We start from the raw sequence: 18,582 nt of genomic DNA, 5'->3' as shown, positions 1-18,582 counted from the left end.
GTTGCTTTTAATTTTTTCACCGTTATAAGTAATGCTACCATACTCCCTGCGTGTCACCTCCAGGGCACTTTTCATGATGAATTTCTAGAGCTGCACTTGCTATGTTTGCACATTTGAATTTTTATAGCCATTACCAAATTGCCTCTAAAAGGAGTAGATATACCACCAGCAGTACATGGAAATGGGTTGTCTCCACATTCTCTCTGAAACGGGACAAAGGCTTTTTAACAATCTGGCCAGAAAAAAAAAAAATCTGCATAACATTTTATTGGTTATATTTGTTTATACCTTTCCTATGTTGACTTTTTTGGCATGTGAGTACATTTGGTTAGTGACTTCCTCTTCTCTCTGCACTTCACCTCCTACCTGCATTTCCAGTTCTCTCCTTTCCCTGGATTCCTTTCCTGCTTGCTCTTGGCTGGACAAGAGCCTTCCCAGACTCCGTGGAGGCAGAATTAGACCCATGTCCTCTGCATGGTGGCGTGCTTTTCTTGTATCTGCCAGACCTTGGGACACTGTGCATTGCAGGGTGTGTACTTTTCCTCGTGTGCCTGTATCTGATATCACAGAGTTCCTTAGCAATGATACCACATTTCTTTTTTTTTTTTTTTTTTTTGAGACAAAGTCTTGCTCTTGTCCCCCAGGCTGGAGTGCAATGGCGCGATCTCAGCTCACTGCAACCTCCACCTCACAGGTTCAGGCGATTCTCCTGCCTCAGTCGCCCAAGTAGCTGGGATTACAGATGCCTGCCACCATGCCCAGCTAATTTTTGTATTTTTAGTAGAGACAGGGTTTCACCATATTGGCCAGGCTGGTCTCGAACTCCTGACCTCAGGTGATCTACCCGCCTCGGCCTCCCAAAATACTGGGATTACAGGCGTGAGCCACTGTGCCTGTCCTCACTCCATTTTTTAACTTCCTTTACCTAGTGGAATAGTGTCTGGCATTTTGACTTTCAACAATTTTACATTTGAATAAAAAATGACTGATACTTATCTACGTTTAAATTTTGTTGTATCATATTTTTTGTTGGAGTCACAAGACATTTTCCAAGATGGCAAAACTCCATGGTACCAGGGTGAATGTTTGTTTGTCTGTGTAAGCTTCTCATTAGCATATAACATAAAAACTGCACAAATTATGGCCGGGCGCGGTGGCTCAAGCCTGTAATCCCAGCACTTTGGGGCCGAGACGGGCGGATCACGAGGTCAGGAGATCGAGACCATCCTGGCCAACACGGTGAAACCCCGTCTCAACTAAAAAATACAAAACAAAACAAAACAAAAAAAACTGCACAAATTAGAAGTGCAGCTTGTTCTCAAAAGAAACACCCCCATGTAACTAGAACTCAGATAAAGAAAGGGAATATTACCTGGACCAGGATAGACCTTTGAGCTCTATTCAAATTCTCTCTTCTCCAGGACAATTACTATTCAGACTTCAGAAGAGTTTTGCTGAATTTGAATTTTATGTAAAAGAGAATTGTCAGGCACGATGGCTCACGCCTGTAATCCTAGCACTTTGGGAGGCTGAGGCGGGCAGATTACCTGAGGTCAGGAGTTCAAGACCAGCCTGACCAACACGGTGAAACTCTGTCTCTATTAAAAATACAAAAATTAGCCAGTTGTGTTGGTACATGCCTGTAATCCCAGCTACTTGGGAGGCTGAGGCAGGAGAATTGCTTGAGGCAGGGAGGCAGAGGTTGCAGTGAGCTGATCTTACTCCATTGCACTCCAGCCTGGCCAACAGATTAAGACTCTGACTTAAAAAAGAGAGAGAGAGAGAGAGAGAGAATTGTACAGTATGATTCATTTTGTGTCTGCTTGATTTCCTCAACCTTCACACCTATTGATACCATTAGATATTTCATGGTATAATTTATTTGTTATAATTTATTTATCCATTCTGGGTGCTGATGGACATTTGGATTGGAGTTAATGCAAACTGTGCTGCTTTGAATATGGTTTGACATGTTACCTGGTGAATGTATGTATGCTTTTTCCATGGGTATATACTGAGGCCGAGAATTGCTGAGTAATGGTGAATCCTACCTTCAGCAGTATTAGGTGCTATCAGTTTTCCAAAGTGGTTATACTTATCCTCACTCCCTGAAAGGGTGTATATGAGAGAATTTCAGGAACTTCACCTTCTAAACAACAATGGGATGGATTGTTTTTTCATTTTAGCCATTCTACTGGGTGTGTGAAAGGTTTTTATTTGCATTTCCCTGATGATTGATCAAGGAAAACACTTTTTTACGTTTACTGACCTTTTGAATATCCTCTTATTAATTTTGCCAGTTGAAGTCTTTTGCCCATTTTTTTATATTGAAATTATTTCTTTTGATAAGCACAGATGTTTAATTCCAATGAGTCATAATAATTTTTACTCGTTTTTTTCTTTATGGATAGCAAATTTTTTTTTCTTTTTTATTACACTTTAAGTTCTAGGGTACATGTGCACAACGTGCAGGTTTGTTACATATGTATACATGTGCTGTGTTGGTGTGCTGCACCCATCAACTCATCATTTACATTAGGTATATCTCCTAATGCTATCCCTCCCCCCACCCCTCACCGCACAACAGGCCCTGGTATGTGATGTTCCCTGTCATGTGTTCAAGTGTTCTCATTGTTCAATTCCCACCTATGAGTGAAAACATGTGGCGTTTGGTTTTCTGTTCTTGCGATAGTTTGCTGAGAATGATGGTTTCCAGCTGCATCCATGTCCCTACAAAGGACATGAACTCATCCTTTTATATGGCTGCATAGTATTCCATGGTGTATATGTGCCACATTTTCTGTCATTGATGGACATTTAGGTTGGTTCCAAGTCTTTGCTATTGTGAATAGTGCTGCAATAAACATATGTGTGCATGTGTCTTTATAGCAGCATGATTTATAATCCTTTGGGTATATACCCAGTAATAGGATGGCTGGGTCAAATGATATTTCTAGTTCTAGATCCTTGAGGAATCACCACACTGTCTTCCACAATGGTTGAACTAGTTTACAGTCCCACCACCAAGTGTTCCTGTTCTCCACATCCTCTCCAGCACCTGTTGTTTCCTGACTTTTTAATGATTGCCATTCTTACTGGTGTGAGATGGTATTTCATTGTGGTTCTGATTTGCATTTCTCTGATGGCCAGTGATGATGAGCATTTTCTCATGTGTCTGTTGGCTGCATAAATGTCTTCTTTTGAGAAGTGTCTGTTCATATCCTTTGCCCACTTTTTGATGGGGTTGTTTGTTTTTTTCTTGTAAATTTGTTTGAGTTCTTTGTATGTTCTGGATATTAGCCCTTTGTCAGATGAGTAGATTGCAAAAATTTTCTCCCATTCTGTAGGTTGCCTGTTCACTCTGATGGTAGTTTCTTTTGCTGTGCAGAAGCTCTTTAGTTTAATGAGATCCCATTTGTCAATTTTGGCTTTTGTTGCTATTGCTTTTGGTGTTTTCTACATGAAGTCCTTGCCCATGCCTATGTCCTGAATGGTATTGCCTAGGTTTTCTTCTAGGGTTTTTATAGTTTTAGGTCTATCATTTAAGTCTCTAATCCATCTTGAATTAATTTTTCTATAAGGTGTAATGAAGGGATCGAGTTTTAGCTTTCTACTTACGGCTAGCCAGTTTTCCCAGCACCATTTATTAAATAGGGAATCCTTTCCCCATTTCTTGTTTTTGTCAGGTTTGTCAAAGATCAGATGGTTGTAGATGTGTGGTATTATTTCTGAGGGCTCTGTTCTGTTCCATTGGTCTACATCTCTCTTTTGATACAAGTACCATGCTGTTTTGGTTACTATAGCCTTGTAGTATAGTTTGAAGTCAGGTAGCGTGATGCCTCTGGCTTTGTTCTTTTGTCTTAGGACTGTCTTGGCAATGTGGGATCTTTTTTGGTTCCATATGAACTTTAAAGCAGTTTTTTCCAATTCTGTGAAGAAAGTCATTGGTAGCTTAATGGGGATGGCATTGAATCTATAAATTACCTTGGGGAGTATGGTCATTTTCACAATATTGAGTCTTCCTATCCATGAGGATGGAATGTTCTTCCATTGTTTGTGTCCTCTTTTATTTCACTGAGCAGTGGTTTGTAGTTCTCCTTGAAGAGGTCCTTCACATCCCTTGTAAGTTGGATTCCTAGGTATTTTATTCTCTTTGAAATAATTGTGAATGGGAGCTCACTCATGATTTGGCTCTCTGTTTGTCTGTTGTTGGTTTATAAGAATGCTAGTGACTTTTGCACATTGATTTTGTATCCTGAGACTTTGCTGAGGTTGCTTATCAGCTTAAGGAGATTTTGGACTGAGACGATGGGGTTTTCTAAATATATAATCATGTCATCTGCAAACAAGGACAATTTGACTTCCTCTTTTCCTAATTGAATACCCTTTATTTATTTCTCATACCTGATTTCCCTGGCCAGAACTTCCAACACTGTGTTGAATAGGAGTGGTGAGAGAAGGCATCCCTGTCTTGTGCCAGTATTCACGGGAAATATTTCCAGTTTTTGCCCATTCAGTATGATATTGGCTGTGGGTTTGTCATAAATAGCTCTTATTATTTTGAGATATATTCCATCAATACCGAATTTATTGAGAGTTTTTAGCATGAAGGGCTGTTGAATTTTGTCAAAGGCCTTTTCTGCATCTATTGAAATAATCATGTGGTTTTTGTCTTTGGTTCTGTTTATGTGCTGGATTACATTTATTGATTTGTGTATGTTTAACCAGCCTTGCATCCCAGGGATGAAGCCCACTTGATCATGGTGGATAAGCTTTTTTATGTGCTGCTGAATTCAGTTTGTCAATGTTTTATTGAGGATTTTTGCATCGATGTTCAACAGGAATATTGGACTAAAATTCTCTTTTTTTGCTGTGTCTCTGCCAAGCTTTGGTATCAGGATGATGTTGGCCTCATAAAATGAGTTAGGGAGGATTCCCTCTTTTTCTATTGACTGGAATAATTTCAGAAGGAATGGTACCAGCTCCTCCTTGTACCTCTGGTAGAATTTGGCTGTGAATCCATCTGATCCTGGACTTTTTTTGGTTGGTAGGCTATTAATTATTGCCTCAATTTCAGAGCCTGTTATTGGTCTATTCAGGGATTCAACTTCTTCCTGGTTTAGTCTTGGGAGAGTGTATGTGTCCAGGAATTTATCCATTTCTTCTAGCTTTTCTAGTTTCTTTGCGTAGAGGTGTTTATAGTATTCTCTGATGGTAGTTTGTATTTCCGTGGGGTCGGTGGTGATATCCCCTTTATCATGTTTTATTGCGTCTATTTGGTTTTTCTCTTTTCTTCTTTATTACTCTTGCTAGTGGTCTATCAATTTTATTGATCTTTTCAAAAAACCAACTCCTGGATTCATTTATTTTTTGAAGGGTTTTTTGTGTCTCTATCTCCTTCAGTTCTGCTCTGATCTTAGTTATTTCTTGCCTTCTGCTAGCTTTTGAATGTGTTTGCTCTTGCTTCTCTAGTTCTTTTAATTGTGATGTTAGAGTGTCAATTTTAGATCTTTCCTGCTTTCTCTTGTGGGCATTTGGTGCTATAAATTTCCCTCTACACACTGCTTTAAATGTGTCCAAGAGATTCTGGTATGTTTTATCTTTGTTCTCATTTTTTTCAAAGAACATCTTTATTTCTGCCTTCATTTCGTTATGTACCCAGTAATCATTCAGGAGCAGGTTGTTCAGTTTCCATGTAGTTGAGCAGCTTTCATTGAGTTTCTTAATCCTGAGTTCTAGTTTGATTGCACTGTGGTCTGTGAGACAGTTTGTTATAATTTCTGTTCTTTTACATTTGCTAAAGAGTGCTTTACTTCCAACTATGTGATCAATTTTGGAATAAGTGCAATGTGGTGCTGAGGAGAATGTATATTCTGTTGATTTGGGATGGAGAGTTCTGTAGATGTCTATTAGGTCTGCTTAGTGCAGAGTTGAGTTCAATTCCTGGATATCATTGTTAACTTTCTGTCTGGTTGATCTGTCTAATGTTGACAGTGGGGTGTTAAAGCCTCCCATTATTATTATGTGGGAGTCTAAGTCTGTTTGTAAGTCTCTAACGACTTGCTTCATGAATCTAGCTGCTCCTATATTGGGTGCATATATATTTAGGATAGTCAGCTCTTCTTGTTGAATTGATCCCTTTACCATTATGTAATGGCCTTCTTTGTATCTTTTCATCTTTGTTGGTTTAAAGTCTGTTTTATCAGAGACTAGGATTGCAACCCCTGCCTTTTTTTGTTTTCCATTTGCTTGGTAGATCTTCCTCTATCCCTTTATTTTGAGCCTATGTGTGTCTCTGCATGTGAGATGGGTCTCCTGGATACAGCAAATTGATGGGTCTTGACTCTTTATCCAATTTGCCAGCCTGTGTATTTTAATTGGAGCATTTAGCCCATTTACGTTTAAGGTTAGTTGATACAGTTTCTTCCTAGCATCGATGGTCTTTACATTTTGGCACATTTTTTCAATGGCTGGTACCGGTTGTTCCTTTACATGTTTAGTGCTTCCTTCAGGAGCTCTTGTAGGGCAGGCCTGGTGGTGACATAATCTCTCAGCATTTGCTTGTCTGTAAAGGATTTTATTTCTCCTTCACTTATGAAACTTAGTTTGGCTGGATATGAAATTCTTCGTTGAAAATTCTTTTCTTTAAGAATGTTGAATATTGGCCCCCACTCTCTTCTGGCTTGTAGAGTTTCTGCCGAGAGATCTGCTGTTAGTCTGATGGACTTCCCTTTGTGGGTAACCCGACCTTTCTCTCTGACTGCCCTTAACATTTTTTCCTTCATTTCAACTTTGGTGAATCTGATCTGAAAATTATGTGTCTTGGAGTTGCTCTTCTTGAGGAGTATCTTTGTGGCATTCTCTCTATTTCCTGAATTTGAATGTTGACCTGTCTTGCTAGGTTGGGGAAGTTCTCCTGAATAATATCCTGCAGAGTGTTTTCCAACTTGGTTCCATTCTCCCCGTCACTTTCAGGCACACCAATCAGACGTAGATTTGGTCTTTTCACATAGTCCCATATTTCTTCGAGGCTTTGTTCATTTCTTTTTATTCTTTTTTCTCTAAACTTATCTTCTTGCTTCATTCCATTCATTTGATCTTCAATCACTGATACCCTTTCTTCCAGTTGATCAAGTTGGTTACTGAAGTTTGTGCATTTTCCATGTAGTTCTCGTGTTACAGTTTTCATCTCTATCAGTTCGTTTATGGACTTCTTTGCATTGGTTATTCTAGTTAGTCATTCATCAAATCTTTTTTCAAGGTTTTTAGTTTATTTGCGCTGGGTTTGTAATTCCTCCTTTAGCTCGGAGAGGTTTGATTGTCTGAAGTCATCTTCTCTCAACTCATCAAAGTCATTCTCCATCCAGCTTTGTTCCGTTGCTGGCAAGGAGCTGCATTCCTTTGGAGCTGGAAAGGCACTCTGAGTTTTTGAATTTCAAGCTTTTCTGCACTGCTTTTCCCCCATCTTTGTGGTTTTATCTACCTTTGGTCTTTGATGATGGTGACGTACAGATGGGGTTTTGGTGTGGATGTCCTTTCTGTTTGTTATTTTTCCTTCTAATAGTCAGGACCCTCAGCTGCAGGTCTGTTGGAGTTTGCTCGAGGTCCACTCCAGACACTGTTTGCCTGGGTATCAGCAGCAGAGGCTGCAGAAGAGTCAATATTGCTGAACAGCAAATGTTGCTGCCTGATTGTTCCTCTGGAAGCTTCGTCTCAGAGGTGTACCCAGCTGTGGGAGGTGTGAGGTGTCAGTCTGCCCCTAGTGGGGGATGTCTCCCAGTTAGGCTACTTGGGGGTCAGGGACTCACTTGAGCAGACAATCTGTTGACTCTCAGATCTCAGCCTCCGTGCTGGGAGAATCACTACTCTCTTAAAAGCTGTCAGACGGGCATTTACATCTGCAAAGGTTTCTGCTGCCTTTTGTTTAGCTATGCCCTGTCCCCAGACATGGAATCTACAGAAGCAGGCAAGCCTCCTTGAGCTGCAGTGGGCTCCACCCAGTTCGAGTTTCCCAGCAGCTTTGTTTACCTACTTAAGCCTCAGCAATGGCGGGCACCCCTCCCCAAGCCTCACTGCTGCCTTGCAGTTAGATCTCAGACTGCTGTGCTAGCAATGAGGAAGGCCCCATGGGCGTGGGACCCTCTGAGCCAGGCACGGGATATAATCTTCTGGTGTGCCATTTGTTAAGACCCTTGGAAAAGTGCAGTATTAGGGTGGGAGTGACCCAATTTTCCAGGTGTTGTGTGTCACGGTTTCCCTTGGCTAGGAAAGGGAATTCCCTTCCCCTTTGTGCTTCCCGGGTGAGGTGATGCCTCGCCCTGCTTCGGCTCTCGCTCCTTGGGCTGCACCCACTGTCCTGCCCCCGCTGTCCGACACACCTCGGTGAGATGAACCTGGTACCTCAGTTGGAAATGCAGAAATCACCCGTCTTCTGTGTCGCTCACGCTGGGAGCTGGAGGCTGGGGCTGTTCCTAGTCAGCCATCTTCGCGCCTAACCACAAATTTTTAAACTACATTTAAATGTACACGATGCCACAAACTTTGTTAAGGTTGGCTTCAGTGATTTTGTGTCCAGGTTGCTAGATCCTCCCTGCCCAAAGCTATACAAATATTATCTTAGGTTTTCTTCTAGAAAACTTAATTTACCTTTCACATTCACATCTGTATTCCATTGGGGATAAATTTTTGTGTATGGTGTGGAGAGTGAAGTGTCACAGATTTTTGTCCATCGTTAAGTTCAGTTGACAATTTGTTGAAAAGTGATGTATTTCTTTATTGCACTATAGCACAAAGTTAGTAATTAACTAGAAAACTAGATCTGTATAGATCTGTTTCCAAACTGTATTCCATTCCACTGATCTATTTGCCTATCTAGTACAAAGCCTAACTAAATTCCTGATTTACTTTATAATACATCTTGATACCCAGTATGATAATCAAGCTTTGTTCTTTATATAGATCACTGCAACTATTCTTGGCCCTCTGCACTTCCACATGAAGTTCAGAAACACTTGTAACATTTTACAAAAGAAATTGCCTGGATTTTTATTGATGTCCCATGACATCAATAGATCATTTTGGGGAAAACTGGCATCTTTTGCAGTAGTGAACTTTCTGGTCCTTGATGTTATATACTTCTCCATTTATTTAGGTTTTGTACAATTCGTCTCAATGATGTTTTGCAGTTTTCTGGGTGAAAGACTTGGACATTTTTCATTAGAATTATTTCCAGCTCTAGGATGCTTTCTGCTTAATGGCAAACGTATGTGACCAGGTAATTCGGAATCCATAGTCCTCTTCTCTTCTCTACCTAAGACCTTCGAAGATTTCATCCAGTCCCATAGTTTATAAACCATTTCTTTGTTGAAGACATACATGTTTATTTTCTCCACTCTGACTTCTCACTGAAACTCCAGACTCACATGAACAGCTTCCTACATACCCGTCCATCTATATCTAGTTGACAACTTAAACTCAACAGGTGCAAGATGGGATCTCTGATTTTCCCCATCCCATAAACATTGCACCGTTTCTCAGTTCAGTGGATGACAACTCCACTTTTCTGGTTTCTTAGGGACAAACTTACAGGGTCGGCACATGCTCACCTCAGGCACACGTCTTCCAAGCCTGTTTTCTCTCCCTTCGAAATGTATCCAGGACCTGACCAGTGCCTCGCTACCTCCACGCTCAGCTCATCTCAGCACATACGCCACTTTCTCAGATTACTCAGAACGTTGACAGAGTGTAATTTTCCCTCCATGGCTTGTTGTCAACAGAGCTAGCAGGAACAGTTCTTTAAATTGTTGGTGAGGACTCACTAAACATCCTGCATTGGTATATCATCCTTAAAACAGCCTATAAAGCCCTCTATGCATAGGCACCTCTCTTCGCACCATCCAATTCACAACCCCCATTCTTCTCTGCTCTCAGTTCTTCCTTCCCAGTCCCCGTTTCTCTGCTCTGGCTGCACTGGCTCCTGGGTGTTCTCAAATGCTGACGGTAAGCCCCTTATGTGGGGCTTTTGCTTGGCTGAATTCTTACCAGGATAAGACAAACACCCTTAACTCCTTCAAGGCTCCACCCAAATCTCCCTCCACCAAGATGTCTTAACCTTACCACCCTATTTAATACTTCGCCTTCTCGTTCCTCCCCTAAGAATTAGTATTCCCAGTGATTCTTTTTCTGCTCTACTTTTGTAGTTCTTCAATTGCATTTACCACCTACTAACATTTCATATTCTTCACTCATTTATTATGGATGCTGTAGTTTGCCTGTCTCTTCCCTGTACAACACGAACTCCATGAAGGCAGGACTCGGCAGATGTATGCAAAGTTCCTCGAAGTGCACTCAGTACACTCTTGGTGCTCAGTAAATGTTGAATTATTGAACTAAATCAAAAAGGGGATGTCTTATAGATGCAAAATGATGATCAACTTTATGAGTGATCAGGGAAACGAATTGAAACAAGACACTATTCCACAACCATCAGATTTTCTATTTGTACAACTCTTAGTCTGATGGTAATCAGGTATTGCTAAAGATATAATAAAACAAGGGCATTCATACATTACCCTGGACCAAAGCAGTTAGAATCCCAAGGGAGAGCGAGTTAGCAAATCTGCTTTATCATGCCGGCCTAGAAAGATCCTTGGATCAGTACAGTGGAATATCCAGTGCGATACCGTTTGTCAAAATTAGAAAGTAGCAACAAACTACCCTTTAGTAGGGAACTAGGAAAATAAAGCACTTACAGTTTTAAAGTAAATTGACAAAATTCTACATTTTTTTAGTATAACAGTCTCTCCCATAATAGTCAGTATAAAAGCAAATTGAGGCCAGGAGCAGTGGCTTATGCCTGTAATCCTAGCACTTTGGGAGGCCGAGGTGGGTGGATCACGAGGTAAGGAGATCAAGACCATCCTGGCTAACACGGTAAAACCCCTTCTATACTGAAAATACAAAATGTAGCTGGGCCTGGTGGCGGGCACCTGTAGTCCCAGCTACTCAGGAGACTGAAGCAGGAGAATGGTGTGACCCTGGGAGGCAGAGCTTGCAATGAGTAGAGATCACACCACTGCACTCCAGCCTGGGCAATAGAGCAAGACTCTGTCTCAAAAAACGTAAATAAAATAATAAATAAATAAAAGTAAATTGAAAGTGATAGAAGCACACACGTGTCAAGTGATATTTAATATGTAACTACTCTTAGACAGTAGTACTATATTTTTTTTAGGGATATGAATACACACACACATATGAAGCTTATAAAAATATAAATGGGAATATTATATTACAACTTTAGAGTGTGTGATAAGAGAAAGAACCAATGATTTGGTAGAGTGGAGGCTAAAAATGGTTGCATATATAAGATTTTGTTTCATAAAAAGTTCTGGGCTGGGCGTGGTGGCTCACACCTGTAATCCCAGCACTTTGGGAGGCCAAGGTGGGTGGATCACCTGAGGTCAGGAGTTCAAGACCAGCCTGGTCCACATGGTGAAACCCCATCTCTACTATAAATACAGATAACAATAATAATAACTGGATGTAACAGCTCACAACTGTAATTCCAGCTACTTGGGAGGCTAAGGCACGAGAATCACTTGAACCCAGGAGGTGGAAGTTGCAGTGAGCCAAGATCATGACACTGCACTCTAGCCTGGGAGGGGGAGCGAGATTCCATCTCAAAAAAGAAAATTAAAAAAGTTCTGAGGCAAATAGGGCAAAATGTTAACCCTGGTGGCAGTAGGAAAATAAAGGTCTACGATCTGCTGTACTTTCCTCTATGTTTAATGATTTATCTTGATTATTTTAAAAATACACCACACATTCCATACCTTACACAAGGCGACATAAGTGTTTTCTTTAAATATGTCATATGTGCAAAACGAAGCAGTTGAGACTCGCGGGTCGCGTTTTTGTTTGTCGTCCACTGTGAGTTTACCTCCCTTGCAATCGGTGTGCAATATGCAGGAAATAGAAAACTGTAAATCAGACCCATTCAGGGCCTGCTAATTTTTGCTGGTGTTTTAGCTAAACCCTTTTTGATTCAACGGCCGTAAATAGGACTACATAGATCCTGCTGCCTCTGAACATGAGTCCCTCCGGCAGAGATTTTCAGTCACTCTGAAAAATACCTGGGAGTAAATAGAAGTATGGTAAAATTTTATAAAGAAGGGAGTTTGTATTACCCATTTTTGCCTTTGTGTTGGTATTTTAAATAATGAGGTTTTGAAATAGAATTTTTAGCAACAAGTACAACACCAGAGCAGACCATTCAGATACAGGTAGAAAATGTCCTTCTGGTGTCAGCTTTTTTCTCTGGTGTGGCTGCTGCCACCTAGCGGGGCATTGCGTGAACAACACTGACTGCGCCAAAGCTGCCTTAGATCTGCTTCAAATACACCTGTCAATGCCAAACTTATACTTAGTCTGTGTGCCGTAGAAAGCTTGCATTATAAATATAGATCTGGAAGTCTCTAAAGGAATCCTTTTATCCTAAAACGGATAGCTCAGCATCTAGCTCACCTATCTCTCTGCATCCATGACAGACTGAGGTCCTGTGTGCTTTATCCCAGTCTGCACTCCTGAATTAACTTCGGTGAGCCTCATTTTCCTCCTCCTTCGTTGTCAGACAACACCGAGGCACATTTTGGTGGGGGTTTTGTGAAAGCGAAATGAGCTCGCTTACGTTACAGCTTTGGGGTGAGGACACGTTGGATGCACGGGAAGTAGCGCTACTGTGTTCTCTCTTGCAGCCTCCATTTCATTGTTTTCGACACGGAGATGGCTCATGACATCCTCAAGGTCTGGGACGGGCCAGTGGACAGCGACATCCTGCTGAAGGAGTGGAGTGGCTCTGCCCTTCCCGAGGACATCCACAGCACCTTCAACTCACTCACCCTGCAGTTCGACAGCGACTTCTTCATCAGCAAGTCTGGCTTCTCCATCCAGTTCTCAAGTAGGTGGCACAGCTTGCTTTGTCTTTACCTTGATATCAGAGTCTTGCCATGAACACAGAACGCCCTTCATTTGTATTCTCCAGCGTCTCCTTACACAGATGCAATGTGTTGAGCCTGATTTGAAGTTAGGAAAACGCACGTTGCAGAGAAGAGTTCTCTTCCCCCATTGCTGGGTTCATGGCTGAGGCCACAATAACAGAAGCCAGGTTAACAAGAGAAATGCATAACCAAACTTATTTGATGTGCATTTTGCGTGACACTGGAACCTTCAGAAATGAAGACCCAAAGAAAGACAGAAAATTGTGTGTTTTAATGGACAGTCGTGCTGAAGTATGATTAGAGGATGAAAAGATAGGATTTAGTGGTGATAAACTGGGAGGAACTTAACAAGGCTTCTTTTCTCCGCTTCTTCCCTGTGTGTCTATGTCTTCATTCCTGTCCTCTGCATCCTAGGGGTGCCCTTCTGGAATGAAGGTTTCATGACCTGCTTCCGAGGAAGGCCAGATAATTATTCTATGGTCCGCTTCAGGGCAGAAGGGCAAGCGGAGGCTGGAGTGGCTTTGCTGCTTCTGTAGTTTCCTCAAAACTGCATACTTTGGAGTAGTGTGTTCTGAACACTGTCAATATCAAAGGAACAATTTGTTTTAGGGAAATCTGTTCATTATAAGGTCAGGACAGGCAACGGACCTACTTAGTTATATGAAAAAAAAATGTATAACTTTAAAGGTTTCAATTAGTCAGTAAATGTCTAGACTTGGATACAAGACAGATGTGGGTCTCTACATAAATGTAAAGCCTGTCTTCAGGGTTCCCCTAACCCAGCCCCGATTCCAGGTTCTCTGCATGCCTCAGTCTGACTCCTTGTTTATGTAATGAAGTCTCTGTGCAAACAACCTGCTAATCACACATGCTTTGATTCTCTACTCGCAACTTCCCAGTTCAGGACGGTCCTTGAATTTTTTTCCACCTTAGGGATAAAGTTTCAAGAAGCTAATATGACAGAGGAACCTCTGCTGAATTACTAGTGTGAAACCACATTTGCACACATGGACTATTATCTCCTAATGATAATTCCCATCTTTGCTGTCTAGCCCATTTTTGATGAAAGGTTTCCGAAGAAGGAAGGAATGGAGATATTCTGTGGCAGTTCAGCCTTTTATTGCCCTCCGGATGGCACCGTGGAGAGATGCTATATAATTGGGCGGCACACAAGGTCAGCCGTCATCATAAAACAAGTAGAATTTGCACACAAACACGTTCAGATTCAATTTATCTCTTGGCAGATCACTGGCAAGTCATATTTAGGATTTACATAAGAAAATTGACTTCGGTCAATTTAATGCTTTAAAAGGTTGCTAATAAAATCGAGGTTATAGTCTGCACAATTTTTTACCTCTGGTTTCACTGTGCTCTGAAGCGGTAACTTGCAAACATGTGCCTGTGGAATAGTACTTGTACACGGTAAAATTTTCACTGGTCCTTCACAAAAATATGAAAGTAAGAGTGTTCCAGCTCTCCTGCCTTTGAGGAAAAAAAAAAGTCCTTTACTCCAAAATTATGTCACTCTTGCTTTTCGTTGTGATATAAAATTTTCTTAATCTTTTGAAATGGTGGCAAGAGCAGATGGTAGATTTGTGATTCATTGGCCTTATTTGGCAAAACAAAAAAGTTGAGAAAGTTATGAGATTATCCTCTTCTTTCCATTCTGTATTTTCCAGGCATTTTTTTCAACAGGTTTTATTTTTTTAGAGTAGTTTTGGGCTCGCAGTAAGATGGAGTAGAAGGCACAGAGTTCTCACGCGCTCTCTGTCCACAGCACACAGCCTCCTCCACTGTCAGCATCCCCACAGAGCGGTCCATTTGTTGCAGCCAATGAACCTGCCCTGGCCCATCATTATCAGCCGATAGCCACAGTTTTCTCCGGGCTCACTTTTGGTATTCTGCATTCCATGGGTATATTAGTCCATTTTCATATTGCTGTAAAGAACTATCTGAGACTGGGTAATTTATCAAAAAAAGAGGTTTAATTGAGTCACAGCTCAGCAGGCTGTACAGAAGGCACGGCTGGGAAGGCCTCAGGAAACTTACAATCCTGGCGGAAGGGGAGGGGGAAACAGACACATCTTCCATGACTGGGGAAGGGGGAAGAGAGAGTGAAGCAGGAGGTGCTACATGCTTTTAAACAACCAGATCTCGTGAGAACTCTATCACGAGACAGCACTGGGGGATGGTGCTAAACCATTAGAAACCACCCCCATGATCCAGTCAACCCCTCCAGGCGCCACCTCCAACACTGGGGATTACAGTTCAACACGGGTGGGGACACAGATCCAAACCACATCAATCAGTTTGGAAAAATGCATCTGTAGTCATAGCCTCACATAGAGTCATTTCCCTGCCCTAACAATCCCCTGTGTTCTGCCTATTCATCCCTCCCTTCCTCCTAATTCCTGGCAATCACTCTTTTCACTGTCTCCACAGTTTTGTCTTTTCCAGAAAGTCATAGAGTTAGAATCATGCAGCGTGTGGTCTTTCACGTTGTCTTCTTTCACTTAGTAAGATACTTTCAAGCTCTAGGTCTTTTCATGGCTCTGTGGATCATTTCTTTTTATCACCGAATAATATTCTGTTGACTGGTTATACCACAATTTATTTACCCTTTTTATTTTTTTCCTTGAGATGGAGTCTTGCTTTGTTGCCCAGGCTGGAGTGCAGTGGCAAAATCTTGACTCACTGGAGCCTCTACTTCCTGGGTTCCAGGGATTCTCCTTCCTCAGCCTCCCGAGTAACTGGGATTACAAGCATGCACCACCACACCTGGCTAATTTTTATATTTTTAGCAGAGACAGAGTTTCATCATGTTGGCCAGGCTGGTGTCAAACTCCTTACCTCAGGTGCTCCACCTGCCTCAGCCTCCCAAAGTGCTGGGATTACAGGCGTGAGCCACCTTGCCCAGCCTGTTTATCCATCTTCTTATTGAAGGACATCTGGGTTGCTTTAAAATTTTGGCAATTATGCCTAAAACTAACTATAAACAATCTGTGTGCAGGTTTTTGTATGGACATACATTTTCAGTTCACCTGACTGGATATCTGAGAAGAGGGTACCTGGATTGTGTGGAAAGAATGCACTTCGTTTTATTCCTGGCCTTTTAAAATCTTCCTGTTTTAACAATGACTGTTGAAACCTGGTCATCACTTCTTTTTTTCTATATGTTCTTCATGATTCTCTCTTCAGAGAACATCTTTCTAACTTGGGTTAAAAAAAAAAAAAAAGAAGACCCTTTATTATAATTATTTGAGGATCATGGACATGTTTCTTCTCATATAATTAATTAATATATGAATGTTTAGGAAGAAATAAACATGAAGACACCATAAAAGTTTCTACAGAAGTGATATTTGCTTACTTTTATTTTACTCAGTTTTCCATGTGTACTAATTTGAATCATATGAAATTGTCATTTTTGTGTGCAAAAAATGATTGAATGCTGGCTATTTCACATGTTTTAACGTAACACTTGGATAGGATCCATCCCTCCAGCCCTGTCATTAGTTAATAAATCCCAATTCTGGTATAAATTTTGAGAAATACTCACTTAGGAGCTAGAATATAACTTTGACTCTGAGGCATTTAAATGAAGGAGTTTCTGCAAGATTGTCTTTAGAAGTTTATTGAAAGGAAAAACAAGATATAAAAACTTAGAGTGGTACAACATTTAAAAAGCATAGTCTAGACTATAATTCTGGAAATGTGAGTTTCTATCTTGACCTCTAATGCTTTGAGACTGACCTTTTGTCTCTGTTATTTTTACTTTATTTATGAAATGAGGATAGAGTATCAATTTCTAAGGACATTGCTTTCTTCCAGAATTCCACCCTAGATGTCATTTATTTTCCCTTTGGCCCCCAAATCTACTATTTTCTCCTCCTTTAACTACTCTGTGGCTCTCAAGGCAAACCTGTATTGGGTTCTTCCAATAAGGAGCTCCAGCAAGGGTGAAGAGCTGGGGTAGGAGGGCATGTCAAGGCACAGAGGCCTCGTATCCCTCTCTTCAGGTACCCCGGAGTCCGCTGTACCCCATGATCCACACGGACTGCTTTGCTCAAGCTGCCGCATTTACCACCTCTTTCCAGATTTCTGTACTAATTCCAAGTAACCTTCCTGATATGGTTTGGTTCTGTGTCCCTACCCAAATCTCACCTTGAATTGTAATGCCCATAATGCCTATGTGTCAAGGGTGGGACCGGGTGGAGGTGGTTGGATCATGAGGGCAGTTGCCCCCATGCTGTCCTCATGACAATAAGAGAGTCTCATGAGATCCATTGGTTTTATAAGTGTCTGGCATTTCTCCTGCTTGCGCTTCTCCTTTCTGCCACCCTGTGAGGAAGGCGCTTTGCTTCCCTTTCACCTTCCTCCATGACTGTAAGTTTCCTGAGGCCTCCCCAGCTGTGCTGAACTGTGAGTTAATTAAACCTCTTTCCTTTATAAATCACCCAGTCTCAGGGATGTCTTTATTAGCTGCATGAGAGGAGACTAACACAATCCCTTCTTCCTAGAATTTCCAAACCCAACCTTAGGCAAGAAACTCAAATTATCCCACTGGGAGTGTGTCATATGTGTCATGTGGGATTTAAAATAATACAGTTCTGTAAAGGACCTTGGCAAGCGTATGAAATGGCCATGAGTGTGCTACAATCATGGCTATAAAATAAGTCATTTTCCTAAGACAAATCGTATCCAGTTCTGGCTCCCATGCATTTGAGTTGACAGGAAGTCGAATACCGCTCTGTTTTTAAAACCTGCTGCCAGTGTTGGATGGCCAGGGAATTGCAGGATGATTCAGTGAGGTGAGTACAGAGAGGGACTTGGTTCTACCTCTGCCCTAGTCGTTATATTCCCTCTTGCTCTCATTTGGGGGCCACTGGTCTGGACAGTCACAGTAATTCATCTCATGTGGTTCTCTCTAAGGATGTTGGGCTAGAACACGAAGACCCTGGTCTGACCACCCTAAAGCCAGTCATTCAGCCACTCTCCACAAAAGGTAGCTTGCCACTTCTGGGAACCATTGAGAATGGGGCACCAGTCTCCATCTCCCTGAGAACCTGATAAACATTTGACTCCTACACCTGATAAACATTTGACTCCTACACCTGGAGTGTAAATCGCATGTCCTGGTTTTCTAGTTTTAGAAAAGAAGATTCCTATAACCCCTCAGTCATAATTAAGAACCCGACCCAGGAACCTTGCTTCATTGTAGGAGAAATGGGGCTGTTTTGTCCCCTTCGCTCCACCCACCTTCCTCCCCTCACTGGGGAATCCAGCTATGAAACTACATCAAGCTGGTGTCTTTCCAAGCCAAAGGTGGGAAACTCTTCACAAAGTGCAAAAGAGCCTGTCCATCACACCCAAGAAGCCGTCACTGCTCTTTTGTAGGTGGGAGGATGGAAATCTCTCATTTATTTGTCTTTATGAACCTGGTACCAAAAACAATGAGGAACTTTACCTATAAATTAGATTGTGTTGTGATTCATAAACCATGCTAATTTTATAATATAAAACATTGGAATTAGTTATGATTTTAAACATTCGTCAATAGAACTCAAAAAGAAATGTTTTCCTT

The 18,582-nt window shown here is 41.4% G+C and overlaps 1 protein-coding gene across 5 annotated transcripts in view; it reads left to right on the top strand.

Annotated features, from left to right (window-relative positions):
• CSMD1 (CUB and Sushi multiple domains 1) overlaps window positions 1–18,582 on the top strand; it is a 2,034,404-nt gene that overhangs the window by 1,688,556 nt on the left and 327,266 nt on the right. For all 5 annotated transcript variants that reach the window (XM_031669914.1, XM_031669913.1, XM_031669915.1 and 2 more), the window contains one exon: window positions 12,756–12,958. In XM_031669914.1, coding sequence (XP_031525774.1) covers window positions 12,756–12,958 — 203 coding nt within the window. The remainder of the gene's footprint in view (window positions 1–12,755; window positions 12,959–18,582) is intronic.

Source organism: Papio anubis, chromosome 8 (assembly GCF_008728515.1).
Source record: "Papio anubis isolate 15944 chromosome 8, Panubis1.0, whole genome shotgun sequence".
In the NCBI taxonomy this organism is placed as follows: domain Eukaryota; kingdom Metazoa; phylum Chordata; class Mammalia; order Primates; family Cercopithecidae; genus Papio; species Papio anubis.
This window is presented reverse-complemented; position numbering and strand designations above follow the sequence as displayed.